The following is a 15,929-nucleotide window of genomic DNA, read 5'->3' on the forward strand; positions in this document are numbered from 1 at the left end:
TTTAATAATTCTCCTTCCCTTAATTTATTTTCTGTGTCCACTTCCACATCTCATACCCCAAAATGTATGTTCTCCTCTCTTTCCTGTAACACCTTCTTTTGGTCTGTATATGTTACCATTGTTTTCTCCATACTTCTATTTTTTTAATTTTTTTCCTAAACATCTCTGTCATACATTCTGTAATATTCTTATCTATTTTCTCTATAACTTCTTGCTGAATACTATCATCTTTAACTTCTATACATTCAAACCAGAAGTGACCTGACTTTATTAATTTTATACACTTTGCTTTACATTTATTTGATAGTAGTTACACTGTATGTTTTTACATGCCGCCACGAATATAGCAAGATTTCACTTGCCCAAATTGGTTTAAATTACCTCTTTCTCCTTTAATATAAATCACTTGAAAGATGAGAAATAGTATTGCTTTCTCCTTTTAAAATTACATCAACTTCCCTCTCTCCATTGCATGGATTTCTACCATCTTTGTATTTTTTAAATTATTTTCACTATTTCACACATATTAAGTAAATATTGCAAATCACTCAGTTCAATTTCATCATTCCTAAATTGAATGTTCACTTTTTAAACACTCTTTTACTTTGTCCCAAACATATTCATTACAATGAAATTCATTTTTCATTTTCTGACATTGCATCAAGAAAGTTACAATTAGTCCCTGTGTTTCACAAGTCACACCAAAAAATGATTTATTTCCAAGATGTATGAAAGTTCTTATATTTCAGGCATGAAACCCTTGATGAACGATAGCAGTATCACACATATCATATCTATCAATACTGCAGTCTTCCATATTATCCTGCAGTGCTGCTTTATATGTCAGTTTTGGCCATTCTTTTTGTAATCCCTCCATGTCCATAAAATTGTCCATTATGATGCTTTCCTCTGTATATTCTTCAAATACTCTGTCCACCATATCACTCCATGAAACTGCAGATTCACCTCCTGTGTCCTCTTATTCTATGACTCACTACAAATTTTTCCCATGCAGTCTGCCTGATGAACTGTCCTTAATACCAATCTCTTTCCTGCACCTCATCTCATTCTCTGACTTCTTCCTGTATGTCTCCTTTCGCTTTCTGAACTGCTATCACATAATGTACAGCATTATAAGTACCTCTCATCATTGCATTTTATAAGTTGCCCTCATGCCTTTGTTCTCCCCTATCAATCTCAGCTCTATTTTGCACACTCCTCCAGGTTGCCTTTGAGTTAGAATTAGGAGTGATGTGCACTTGCCAAAAGAGAAGGGCCAAATTTCCCCTAGTCAGTATGAATGCTTGGGTCTCCCCTGAAAAGAAGCCAGATGTCCAGTGGGAATGATCAAGTCAAGATTGTGTAACTAACTAAATACATACATGTTTCTTTACCATTTCCTGTGTTCAGCTAAGTGACCCAAAATGATTTTTCTACATTAGGTATAACTCAAAAATGTGTGAAACACAAAAAATATTTTTGCAGAAACCTTAAACCCCCACTTATATAAAATCCTCGGTCACATTATAGTGGTGAAAAGTGAAGTAAAATACTGTAGTGCACTGCCAGCTTGCATTATTTAAGTGTATGTGGTTTTAACAATCCCCAGTTAAAGGAAACTGAATAAGAGTCAGTTGGTAAACCTACACTTATTAGAATATACGTATGCTTTATATATGGAAGATTACTATTCAGTGTGAGCACTGCTGTATCTAGTTTGAAAAGAATAATGGAAGACTTTCTCAAAGTTTTAAATGCAGTTGTTTCTTTGAATGATTTGCTCATTACAGAGAGGGAGGAAAGTAAGCATTTCAGTAAGTTGCCTAATGTGTTGCATGGGCTACAAGACTATGGATTAAGATCTAAAATAAAGATGTGTGTTGGGTAAATTGTTGACTGGATGTTCAGGACATGTGCTAGAAAAGAAATGGTCACACCCTTCTGCAAAGGACGTGACATCAGTATATGTATGAAGCATCCTCTCTCTGCATGTATAAGAGTTACAGGCATTTCTTGGCTTGATTGACTATCATGAAAAGTTACTGCTCAAGTAAAAACAGTGTTAACACCACTTTATTGGATGCTAAAGATAATGTGCATTGTTAAAGGAAATGACTGAGTAAAATGCATTCAGAAGCATACAGATATGGTGCCATGATACAACTAATAAGGCTTAGGTACCCTGTGACTGATAATGAGTTATCAGTGTGACTTGCAATGCCTCAGCTTATTGGTACAATGATTCAAAGTATGTCTTCAGTTGATGAAAGACCAACTGCATACATAGCAAATTATGTGCTACTGAGAGAAATTTTTAAATTGAGAAAAGCTATGACTTTATTTTTTATTGTATTTTTAGAATAAGACACTGTTGTCACTAGGAGTGGGGTATGAAGCTGAGCACAAACATTTATTACCAAAGCTTTTTGAATAGAGTTTACAGATAATGGCAGTGATGGACTATAATTGTGTCATGCTACGGCAATAAGAAAATTGAGTTCTCAAGAGCTCTGTAATGCTTTTGGATTGTCAAGTTCTATTATCTAAAATTTCAGGTAATGCCATGGAAGGAATCACATAAGTGAATGCTTTGAAACTGGAATACTTTCTAACACAATCCTGTTCAAGCTAGTTTGATAGAACATGCAACTAGACTAACCATAAGAAGTCTGTGATAGAAGGCTGGCTAGCATCAACAAACACTGACATTTTGGAATTTTTTTAAATTAAAAAAAATATTGTCCATGTCTATGATACCACTGTGGGAGGGCTAAGGTTAGTTCCTTGCATTATCATGGATAACGCAGACTTAGTTTCTTATCAAAGGAAATAATTTAAAATCAACAGGTTTCCATAAAAAAGGCATTTTGACTTGGTGAGACCAGAACCAACAAAGAAAAAAGATGCCCAAAGACCCTGACACTCCAGAAGTCACCACAATATCAGATCATGGGACAATCACTGTGTTGATATGCCAGAGAATGAGTCAGTTTGCAATCCAGACTTGTCTGCTGACTCTACAAAAGAGATGCCTTGTAAAATAGTGATTGTCATGCGTTAGTGAGCTTAGACCCAGTGCCAGAAGTCTGCTGATCATGTCAGCATCTGGCATGCTCCTGATGCTGTCCATACAAGCTACTCAACAAAAGTGAGCCTGCATGCCCCTATATAAAGCAGCCTGCGCATAGTAATAAAGTGACTTCAAGTTGTGCTCTTGGTCTCTGTGTTAGTTTTGAAAGCATATAATAAATAAATAAAACAGAATATGATTCTCTAAACAGTAATTAATGGTAAACAGATTAATAATGTTGAGCTTTAATCACGGTAGCTCACACAACTTCTTAAATATCTAACCATTAGTTATGTAGTCAGACTTCAAGGAATGCTCTTAAAGGGTTAAATCTTTCAGAATTCTGTTGACTGAGCATCAATTTTATCAACAGCCAACAAAGCAGTTACTTAGCTTATCAAAATCTCTCCAGGATGTTAATACATGTAGTGCAGTCTAGGAGTAAACACTAGATCTGCTTCATTTTTCTATTTGGGATCCCAAAGTTGTATCCATAAGTGTGAGCTTTGTTCAACTAAATGGCAAAAACATCTATAGTTTCTGAGATGAAAGCACAGCAGTATGTATCTTAAGGTTAGGTAACTGGAATTTGGAATTTTGTACTATCCTTTAGGACCATTTTCTGCTGGTTACTACATCTCTTGCAATGCAGTACAAACATTGGCTGTAAGTGATTTGAACACACTGACTAATGCTGATCCGCCAGCCTGTGGAAAAATGGAAATAAAGTGGATTGATGATGATGGCAAATGATGACCATAGTGCTCACAAACTTATTTTGGGTAGTTAGTATTTGTAAAGCCTTGTTTGTATGCCAGAGCAGGACAGAATGCTGATTTAAAATGGCTTTTTCTGAAGCAGATTTTTAATAATACTGTGCACTCATTTGGAAAGCATAATAAAAATGTCTGTGTTATACTAATAAAAAATCATAGTACAAATACAGTGTTATAATAGTGTGATGCTCATAGTGTGCAGTCTGTTTTATTTTACTCCATAATGTCTGTGTACCTTTTTCAACTGTTTAAATTTGACTGAGGACAAAATGTCCTGACTTAACTGTTACATTTGTTGAGCATGCTTCATGAGAAGACTGATGGGTATATTGCTGTCCTACACTCTTGTCATTAATGCCTGATCATTTTTTTATTTGCCAGTTCAATGTACTTATACTAGTTTTAATGTTCTGGTGATAGCAGTAGTGTTACACAAGGACACATTTATCAGATGCTGGTTAACATGACCAATCAGCATTTCCTGTGTAGTTACAAACATGCAGTCTAGGAGATCAATGAAAAGTCTAGCCCAGTAACCTAGTTGCAATGTTTGGTTAGTGACTTGCTCAAATCATTTACAGTCCCCAGCTTAATTATTTCAGCTCTGAAGAGATACATCTTATGAAAATGGAACACATTCCCTGATATGGTAGATTTGGTTTAGACAGCTGGGTCTAAGAAATTTGGCTTTGTTAAAACTGATCCCGATCTACAGTGTGGTGATGGCATAACATTTATTTGGTATCCATAGAATCTGTACTCACCATTATATACCTTCCTATAGACATGTACCCAAACCTAATCTTGCATATATCTCCACATCTTGAAATCTGAACCAGTACATGGCTACTGTAAACCCAATGTCACACTGATGGGTGCCTGTTGCAATGTCAAGGATCATAAGCATCTCTAGACTAATAAAAGTACAACTATTAAAGAGAGGAATATAAACTATGTCTGAGGCTGCAATATCTTTGGTATACTCTCCTTACTCTGAGGAGCACTGATCTCAGAATTAATGTATGTTAATAACAATAGTAGGGGGTTACAGTCAAATGTGAGGGGTGAAGAAGGGTGAAATCGCACTGTAAAAGTATTTGAAGGGTATACAGAAAGGTTTGGAACTCACTATTTTTCTGTTTAAATCACAGTTTATTTTTTCAGAGTGTCATGACTCATACTGTGTGATCTCATATTTTTGATAAGGACCTCACATAAACATTAGTGCAAGCCTGCATTTGGTGCGTATATGCAACAGTCAAATATCAAGTATGTTCTTATAATCCTTATAAAAAAAATAATAATGGGAATTATAATAGCATATAAAACTGCTATTCTACCTTTAAGGACTCACATGAAACCCAATACTGAAAATAGCAGGGCCTTTATCATTATTCCAGTCCACAGAGTTTTGGAACTGGCATATTTCGACTTAAAGAAAATGTTTCTTTTAGGAGACATATGTATATGTCATTTGATATCTATTATTTGCATTTCTGATGTAATGTCAACTCAAGGCAAGGTACCTATGTTTTGGCAATTTATTACATTTCCAACCATACACATGTATGCTTTCCAATCATGTAGAACTGCATAGGTCTGCTTTTAAGGGCAACATGAAGAATGGAGTGTAGTGCATGTAGTGCAGAACAGCTGGCTCAGCACTGAACCAGTGTCCCACCCCTTCAGCTCTTCATATGATTTTAGAAGTTAGTTTTTAACTAAAAAAAGAAAAAATATATATTTTCTAGCTTTTAAACTGTAGTGCACTATTTGTTACAATGTACAGAGTTCTACAGCATTCAGGTTTGACCACAAATGCAATACAAGCTTTTAAAAGTCAGGATTGCATTAGATATTGGCATCAGCTGACTGCACCTCCGGCACTTTGCACCTGTGGCAGTTGCACCTCTTGTCCCATCCTAGCTACGCTACTGATGTAGTGTCATGATTACTGTCTGAAATTAGAAAAAGATAAACCTGTTAATGATAGCCCTAGTGTGTGATGAAATTTTAACAGTGCTTGTGTGTCCTTAGGATTGGGTCTTTAGTGAGTTAGATGAGACAGTGTCAGCTGGCAAAGAACAGCAGCAGAAGGTAAGATTTATACATACAAATATAATGCAACTTTGCAAACTCCCACACTGAAATGTCTGTGCAAGTTTGCATGAGACCATATATCAAACACCCTTTGATAATTATTTCCAAAGGATTCAGGAAATTCTAGTTGGGCAATCGGGTATATGCAGTATCAAAATTGCCATTTTACCCCCATGGACTTCATACAGCTTAACTTTTGAGTTGGCAGAACTCTCTTATTTTTGTCTGTACAAGGATATTTGAATGTGGCATATTTCTTTTGACAGAAAAATGCATTTCCTTGTTGAAAAATGTATATGATTGCTCCACAGAATATGGATTGGCTGTCACTCTGAAACAAAGTCATGTAGACAGCCTTTATGTGTTCACACTAAAATGCAAATTTATAAACTGTCATTCTTGAAGTGCCTTTGGAAGCCTGCATTTATGTCTTCATCTCTAAGGAAACATCTCAACTAACCTTTGAGAAGTCTTGGTAAAATTTTTATAGTTATGCTGAGTTCTCTGGTACACACTGCAATTAAAAGTGCCATTCATTCTTTAAGAACTGAGACAGCGATCGGTGATGAATTGTCTGGTTCCTCTTGTCATGGTCATGAAAAGGAGTATGGGTGTTGGTAAATGATCACTGTGAGACAGGATGTATCATTGTTATAGACAACTATATAAGATTGTTATTCCTTTGTCATGCCAATTTATTTCAAATATGTTAGCGAAATGTAATGCATTCCTGCCATTAAAGAAAATTCATGTACCCACCCCATGCAGAAGACAAATATAAAGACAAATATAAAGCAACTTTGCAGTCTGATACACTGAAATACCTGAGGGAATACATATAAGATGAAATATCCGTAACATCCTTGGACATTTCTTTTTTTGTAATTGACACCATCATCACGATATAGTCATTGCAGACAAATATCTCCAACTTCTTTCACAGTGGTGCAGTGGTTATTGTCACCTCACAAAAAGAGGTTCTCCAGTTTGATTCTCAGCTGGAGTGCCTTCTGTGAGGAGTCTGCATGTCCTCCTTGCATTCACGTGGGTTTCCTCCAGGTGCTCCAGTTTCCTCCTACATTCCAAACAAATGCATGTGGGGCATTTCTCCCTGGGCCTTCACTGAAAATGGGCTCTGTCCCAGTTGGACTTTCCAAGTAAACAGATGTTAAATAAATACATAAAATAAATCTCTATTTTCCAAATGTATTGAAATGCCCCCATCAAATTGAAAATGCAAATTCAAATAAGATAAGAGCATATCTATAGCTTGTAGAAGATGACTATGAATACGTCATCCTCAAATTCATAAAAGAACATTTTAAGCAATATCTGACAAGTGTTAGTCAAACTACACAAAGTGCAACTATGAATTATAAAGGCTAAACCAACAGAGAACCAAAATGCAAACGAAATACAAAACTAAAAGAACAGGCTCATATCATTTTGCACATATGTTTAAGCAACCCCAAGATTTTAAGACAATGCTACTTGTTTGCATATGTATCTGCTCAAACAGACAGGGACGGTATTAATTACACAATAACATATGATAATCTGCTTCTACCATCATCATTTATAAAGTGTGAATGGGTCACAAACTGATAAATAATACTATAATAAATAATAAATATATCACACATGATCCATCTTTTACACTATCTAAGAACAACCTGTGACATTCATAATTTATCCCCGAATCATTACTCAAGGGGAAGATGCTCCAGGTAGGATCCCAGTTCCACACAAATGGACTTCATTTCTACTTACTGCTAATGAATTTTCAGCTGTATAGATATTGCTTACTGCTTCCAGCTTTCCACAATTTCTGGGGTTACTATAGAACCCCAATGTCTAGTAATATTTTTTCCTGTCCAGAAATCAAGTAAATAATTGTGCTTGTGGGTCAACCAAATTGGACTGATCTCATGTACTACCAGATAATGTGTGTGCTCAGGTGTAGTAGGATGTGTGCTCAGGTTTAGTAGGATAAGGACACAACTAAAATATATAATTCCAAGTGGAAGTAGATTGAGGCTGCATGCAGCGCCAACAAAGTAAACTGGTACTTCAAGTATTAATGACCATATGATCATAATTTATAAACATCTTGTGAAGGTACTACCAAGCAAATGTTCTCTACTGAGAGAGGGGAAGTATACCGACTAGAACACTATAATATCTTTAACACCTTCTCATCCTCTACATCAAAGCTGCCACCTCTGAAACCACCTGAATCATTACATGTATCATGTAGGACAGACATGGCTCCCTACTTCCTCTATCTTCAGGAAATATCCACAGGAAATATCCACAGCCAGAAGCTGTACAAAAGGGGAGGTTAACATGGTATCAATTTGCTGAAGATGAGTTGTGGCTTCAGTCAGAGAGTGAAGTTGATATGCATAGAGGTAGTGCCCAGGGAAAATTTAAAATTTTTCTATGAGGTCTTCAAGTGACTAATACAGACCCAAAATATAACAAAGATTAGTACAAGGTACCTTTCCCACTAACATTTCCATAGAAATGACGAAGTCTCTTTCAAGGAATAAGGTTGAGTGCTGTCTGGAAAGATCCAGAATTTAGATTATTTTAATTGTCATCTTATAGGTGATGTTGACATATTATGACTGAGTTATGGAACAAGAATTGGAGTACTGTCCTCGTGCTATGTTGTGAAATCAAAAGCTGCTTCTCATACTTGTTGTGGGCTTAATGAGGGAGTTACAGTGGGTATGACTGTGGATAAAGAGAAGTTGCCATAAATTGGAACAATGGGGATGACGGGTTCTGTTGTGTAGCTCATGAAACATTTTGCTGCGAGCTACATCTCCAAAACCAAATGCTCCAACAGCAAATCACCATAGAGCAATACTGCTGAAAAGCACAGTTGCTGCAGCTGTATGCTATGAAAAGACATGTAGAACATAGCGATGATCCCTAAGGACTGCTACCCAGCTATTTTCTAACAGAGACAGCCATGCTAGTGCCTCTGTTAGAAAACAGCCAGGTAGCAGTCTTTAATGATTGACACTATGTTTTACATTTCTTTTCATAGCATATAGGGAGATGTCTTGCTAGCTACATACTGGAACCTGGAGACGACTTGCTGGGATAATAAAAACTGCAAAAAAGCCACAAGGTAGTGACTTGATAGGTAATTCTTATGCTAGAAATTATAATCCAGTTGTAAAACCCTTAATATGTATTCATGTTTTTGTTTGTATGTTTGGAGCTTTTCTCCCCGGGCCTCTGCTGAAAATGGATATGTATCCAGTCGGACTATCCCGGTCAACAAATGTAAAATAAAAAATAAAATAAAGATTAAGAAGTGTAGTAGGCTCCTAGTGGAACTGTAGATTAGGATAGAAACCAGAGAAATCTTGTGATAGCCATGTCCCATTTCTGCAAAGTATGGTCGTGAATTTTTATATGTAGGGCCTGTGACATGTATATCTATGTGTGTGTGTATATATATATATATATATATATATATATATATATATATATATATATATATATATATAGATATAGATATATATGGGTCTACTTTGTTTTACCAAAACTTTGAAATGCATATGGCCGACACCATATGATTGAAGTTTTGAAACTTTAAAACTGCAATAACAACACTAAAAGTACACAAAATAGGTTACCTTTACATTTTTGCAGGTGGGGCATGCCCCCCTCTGGCCCCTGCAACTCTTGCTGATTAAATATACCATCTCTGAGATCACACTACAGCGAGGAAAATGGTAAATTTCCATTTCAGAGCTATATGGCGATTTTGAATTCAAAGTGTTTGAAGTTTCAAAACTTCAATCATATGGTCTCGGCCATATCGGTTTTGAAGTTTTGAAATGTCAATAAAACAAAGTAGAAGTGGGTATACGATCACTGCTTGGGGATTTATTTGTTTTTAGGAGTTTAATGATCAAGACCATTTATGATTTACTTATAGGAACTGTAAGGGTTTGCTCCTGAGCTGGGGTTCAAACCTTAGATGTGGAAAAATGTTACTAGTTTAGTATGGAGAATTTGAAGGTCCGTAATATTGTTGTGGCTGAAATATGCTTTTTGGAAACACATTTTAAATTGAAGACAGAGATATTCCTTCCACTTGATTGTGAGCACATCACTAACTAAGTATGCTGTTTAAGATTTCTCCTGCATTTCCCCACAATTCTAGATTGAACTGTCTGGGAAATCTTACAGTATTGGAGGTGCAGTCTATTCCTTTTGGAGGAGGCTTGCTGTTGCATAAGGCTGGAGTTTAGTTCCTTTACAGACTTTAAATCCAACTGCCATTGTCTCCAGTGTCCTGATGTCTTGGCGGCTTAGCACATGGCTTGGTGTGAAAAAGGCATTTATAGGTATCCCACAACACATGCGGGGAGAAGTCTTCTAGGGCATGAGCTGCATTAAGTTCCTGGGTTACCTCAGCTACAAGGTTAGTGAAAGCAGGGTGTCTACTATAGTAAGAATACCGTCTCTAAATCCTTGAGGGTAGGGGTGAACACTGGGAGAATGCACTGGAGGCATCAATGATCTGAAAGCAGGGTGTCTACTATAGTAAGAATACCGTCTCTAAATCCTTGAGGGTAGGGGTGAACACTGGGAGAATGCACTGGAGGCATCACGATCTGAACAGGGACAGAGTGCCACTTAAGAATACCGTCTCTAAATCCTTGAGGGTAGGGGTGAACACTGGGAGAATGCACTGGAGGCATCACGATCTGAACAGGGACAGAGTGCCACTTAAGAATACCGTCTCTAAATCCTTGAGGGTTGGGGTGAACACTGGGAGAAGAATGCACTGGAGGCATCACGATCTGAACAGGGACAGAGTGCCACTTAGAGACTGAAGAAAGAAGACAAAAGTCTGCAAGCTACATTTTTTCTAGTGGCTGTATTAGATGTTGTTGAATGATGCATATAATTAACATAGGAGGTCCTAAATAAATAGCAAGATCTATAAGAGACATACTGTTAACCATGCCATAAGATATTTTGCCTCTGTTGTGAAAAGGAAAGGTGTTTGAGCTGTGGTATAATTGGGATTGAATAAGCAGCTAAAATCCACAGCAAGTGAGAGAGAGAGAGAGAGAGAGAGAGATCCATTACTATTATAAAAAAATATGAGCAAACCTTCTCATGCCAGCAGTTGGATGGAGATGTATGGATACCAAAGTAACTATTTTCCTTCTTAATTCTGACACCCCCCCTTTTAAATAAATGGTGTCTCAAATCTTAAAATTAAAAATATTTCTTTATTTATCAACCGGGAAAGTCTGACTTGGAACAAAGCCAATTTTTAGCGGAGGCCCGGGGAGAAAGGCTCCAAATGCATGTCTTTGTAATGTGGGAGGAAACCGGAGCACCTGGAGAAAACCCACACGAATGCAGGGAGGACATACAGACTCTACACAGAAGGCACCCCAGCCGGGAATCGAACCGGAGAACCTCTTGCTGTGAGGCAACAATGCTACTGCTGCACCACTGCGCCGTCTTCTAACCAAAATAGTTACTCCTTTGCAATGGCTGAGGAATGTGCAGAAGAAACCAGGGTGCAATAATGCCAGTGAAGCAGCTTTGTATGCTCAGCATTAGAAATATGTGTCTCTTGTAATAATAAGAAATCAGGGGAGATTTTGCTGACCCATGCCCTCAGATGAGAATTCTTGATGGATGAATGAATACTATTCATGTTGATACTAAGTAACTTCATCCAAGAAAGTAGATTTGGATACAGCACTTCCTGTCAAGAGGCTTGATGTTCTGACCCAGCCGCAGTTAAAAATACATATATAGGATATAATATGTTGCTTAGAACAAGGCAAATATACATGAAATACACAAATAAAGGTAACATTTCCTTGACATACAGTTGAGAACTTGCAGTTGGAGGACACTACGGAAAACATAAAAGAAGCTATAACATATTAACAGTTTCCCTGTGATGTCCTCCATCCCAAAGGTGAAGCAGTCCGCTCACTCGGTTCAGATGTCAAGCAGGCCTCCTGAACAGCTACTATAGTAGTCAAGATAAAAGTAAACTTGAATGCATTCAGTCTAGTTGCATATATGTAAATAGCCCACTGGTAACAAACTAGATAGTCAGGGAGGAAGAATAGCCATTCCTTGGGTGTTCAGATGAAATACAAAGATCCACCCACACTGATTAAGAAATACAGATGCAAAGCTGAAACAAAACTTCTCATATTGGCAATCCATCAGGGGAAGCAGATTCCTTCTGGAAGGTAACATGCTGAGATCTCTTAGGATCTGAAGAAGCAGTAGATTGCCCCACTGAGGCACTAAAGTGTTTGACCAATCCATACTGTCTGGGAAGGAAAGGCTGTTTTCTCCTTTAAGTAGTCTACTGCCTCCTCTAAAAAGGTATGGGGTTCATCTGGCAACATTATCCTTAGTTTGGCTGGGTAAAATGGATGCTTTAATCTCCTTTTCTACTAAATACTTATGCAGTGAGAGCCAAAACCTTCTTTTAGCTAATTTTATACCCTATGTAGAGAATGTCCTTCTTAGCCTAGTCAACCTGTAACACCTTTTCCTTCTACTGGTAAGATAGGAAATGCACCATCACTGGCCAGGGTGGGGTGGTGGGGGAAGGTGCAGGGGTTAAGGAGTGATGTGCCCTCAACACCATTAGTTTATTAGTGTGATCCAAACCCAGGTAGGTGGTAGCCAAGATTGTAAGACTCATAGCATAGCCTTTTGCTCTACTCCTTCCTGCAAACCTAAAAATCCTTATGCTATTTCTCTGATTTCTGTTATTTTGTTCCACTAAACAGTCATGCAGGGTTTGAGTAAAATAAAGTAAAAAAAGAAATTTCCTCTAGACTACTAGCATGGTCCTGCATTGTATTCTCAAGTAGTCTAGTGTTTTTAGTTGTAGTGGCTACTGTTACTTTAATTTCTTGAACTTGCACTCAAAGAGACTCCTAGAAAGCATCCATAGAAAGATGCAGCTTGTTTATAGATGAGGTAAGTGCCATTGTCTCAGGCAACATTTTTGTTGAAGTAGAGGATTGCTTGCAAAATAAAAGTGAAGATCCCATACACAACATCTTTACCATTTTAAGAAGGGATGCCATCTGCCATTTCAGCCATGGTTATTCACATCAACAAATGTGACCAAGACATATCCAGGATGATTGTTGCTTTTCCTATGAGCTTTCTGTGTGGCAGTCATGATTGGAAGTGTCCTTACAGAAGTTACCACATCCAGTTGTATATAATTTGTGAACTATGAAATTGATTGTATTTACATGGAGCTCATGAGAAAAATTCCTCACTACATGAGACCCAGAACCAGAAGACCTACCCTTGAACATTTCTTAGTAGATATTTTAGTTAACTGTATTTGAACAGTCAGGTACATGGTGCACCTTCTAGCCCTAAATCCTTCTGTTTGTGTGGTGAGGTTCTTAAGTGTATGTTGCAAAATATGGAACTTTTCAAATTCATATGAATACATCTCTGGGCATTAAATTCAGTAGTCAAAATGGCCAATTGGGATTTCTTACTGGGATATTTAATTTGCTCTTTTTTGATTTATTGATCCACAAGTTTCATTACCTGTAAATGAAAGTAGAAGTGTAAATATAGCTTGTCTGTAGTTTGTGTTTATAATAGATAAAAAGAAATTGAGAGACACAAAATGACAGATATTTATTCACACTTTTACTTGTTTTTGGCATTCTCTTTATCTGATTCAGGGCTGTGCTGAGTTGAAACCTATCCCAGCTAACAGTGGACATAAAGCATATGTCTAGTCCTGAAGTGAATGACAGTAAATCACAGATAGGCAGACAAGTTGTGACAACCAATAAGCACATGGAAATGTTTGATGTATGATGGTCGGGAATTTTTGTAATTAAGACTTAAACATTTAATTCTAATGTGTATAATGTGAATATCTGATTATTTTTTATTGTTTTTAGATATCAACGAGTGCCTTGGTAATCCATGTCCAGTTGGCCAGGGTTGTATGAACACACCAGGATCCTACACCTGTCAACGAAATGTGATGTCCTGTAGTCAGGGTTATCAAGTCAATGCAGAAGGAACTCGTTGTGTTGGTAAGTGAAATACAGCTCTAATGGAAGAATAGCTCAGTATTTTAACTTATTTTTGAAAAATACGTTGTCTTTAGCTTTGCTACAATCCCTTCAAAGCTTTACTTCTGTCTCTTAAAATCACAATAAGCTAGCACATCAGTATGCTTCCAGAAAACATTTGAGTTGTGTTAAAATTGGGGAACTGCATTTGGAATGTGGGTGATGATGAGGATGGGTGAAGAATGCAAATAAGATAGAGTGCTATGCTGACAATGAGGCTTTAATGGAGAAGCACCTGAGTGGGTGATTGTAACAAACTGACCTCCAGATACAGGAAAAAAATGATGAAAGAATAGGGTAAGCAGATTGGTGCACATTAAGAGGACTGTGGTCATAGGAGACCTTAATCTTCTAGCAATATATTGAGAAGAGCCAGCACCTGGGGTAAGTAAAGGAACATAATTCCTAGAAACTCAAGAAGTGACCAGACTTTAGCAAAGAGGTGTTCGGGATGAAGAATGATGGAGGTGGGCTTGGAAGAAAAAGGTGATGAGCTTTGGGCATCAGCTGAGTGCTGGCATTCAAAAAGAGCTGAAGTGGAGCTGGATCATGATCAAATGAGAGCTAGGGAGGGTAATTGATCAGACTCCTCCAGCAGCAGCATCCTCCAAGCATTGCAGTCTCCAATTAGTGGCTGTTTCTCCCCAGTTACCATAACACTGTTCAAACCTGTCGGTGTGATACTATTTTCTTTTGTACTTTTGCAATGATTACAGGTATTTCAAACGTTTATTTCAAAATTTATAGCATAAACACTGATAGTCATTTGCTATACAATCTCAAAATGAAAATAGATTTAGCATGAACAGTAAGCTTCTCTGCCCTTGAAACTCACATTCGTTGAAACAGTTTTGAAACTAACATTCAAGGAAAATGCATCTGGCTAGTGACAGATTAAGTTTACCTTTGGGCTGTTTTCAAACCAAAGGCCCCTTGCATACATTTGTAGAACCATGCATACGTTCACATCACATACATTTAAAGTCAGGTTGCAGGAGTACATCAGGGATATCAAAAAACAGAAAATAGAAAGCTCTATAGCTATGCATTTTATGGAAAAACATAACAGTGATTTTTCCTTATTACAGGCTACAATTTTAGAAAAAGTGTTTGTTAGAACTGGGAATGTTGCCTTGTTAAAAAATACATTATTATACAAAGAGGCAGTGCTTATTTTGAAATACAATACACTTTTACCAGGGGGGTTGAATCATGAAATGAATTGGAAATATCTGCTTTAGTCAGCTATTTTGATGAATTATTTTAATTGTTTTGTTGTTTTTATTGATTATGAAAGGTGTGTATATATAGGGGAATTATGGACAAGAAATGTTACTTTTTGAAGGCTATTTTGGCTGAGGCGCTAATGTGTAATAAAATTTTCGGTTTTGTACCCTGTTGGTTTTTTCTTTATTTTTGCGGTTTGGTGGTTGTGGAATACATTCACGTCATCTTTGATGCTCCTGATTGTATTAAATTATATTCCTTGCATATTACAATGCCACTTGTTAGAGTGTGTTTTAAATTTGTAATTTTGAACATTTTTCCAGTGAGCAATGAAACAAAATGTATGAAACAATGACAAAACTACCCATTGCAAAACATTTCAACAACAAAAGGCCACTCAGACTTTTATAACTACAACCCACCAATATTAGTCAATATACGCAATCTGCAGAACTAAAAATCATCTGAATAATTCCACATTAAAGAGATCTGTAACTAATGAAGAGGTTACTGCTTGCAAACATTACATTTCAGCGTTTCATGTACAAACTCGGTGCCAGCTGCCCTTGAAGAATTAATTGCCCTGGTTACATTTAAAAAAATGGTAAGCTGGTA

At 37.1% G+C, this 15,929-nt stretch overlaps 1 protein-coding gene across 1 annotated transcript in view; it reads left to right on the plus strand.

Annotated features, from left to right (window-relative positions):
• The window catches only part of FBLN1 (fibulin 1), a gene marked incomplete in the record, with an annotated part of 2,573,942 nt that overhangs the window by 717,193 nt on the left and 1,840,820 nt on the right, over positions 1–15,929 (plus strand). Inside the window, 1 exon segment of the mRNA XM_044088093.1 lies at positions 13,911–14,048. Within this exon segment, the coding sequence (XP_043944028.1) occupies positions 13,911–14,048 (138 nt within the window).

This window comes from Protopterus annectens, chromosome 11.part0 (assembly GCF_019279795.1).
Source record: "Protopterus annectens isolate FY-2018-M chromosome 11.part0, PAN1.0, whole genome shotgun sequence".
Lineage (NCBI taxonomy): Eukaryota > Metazoa > Chordata > Ceratodontiformes > Protopteridae > Protopterus > Protopterus annectens.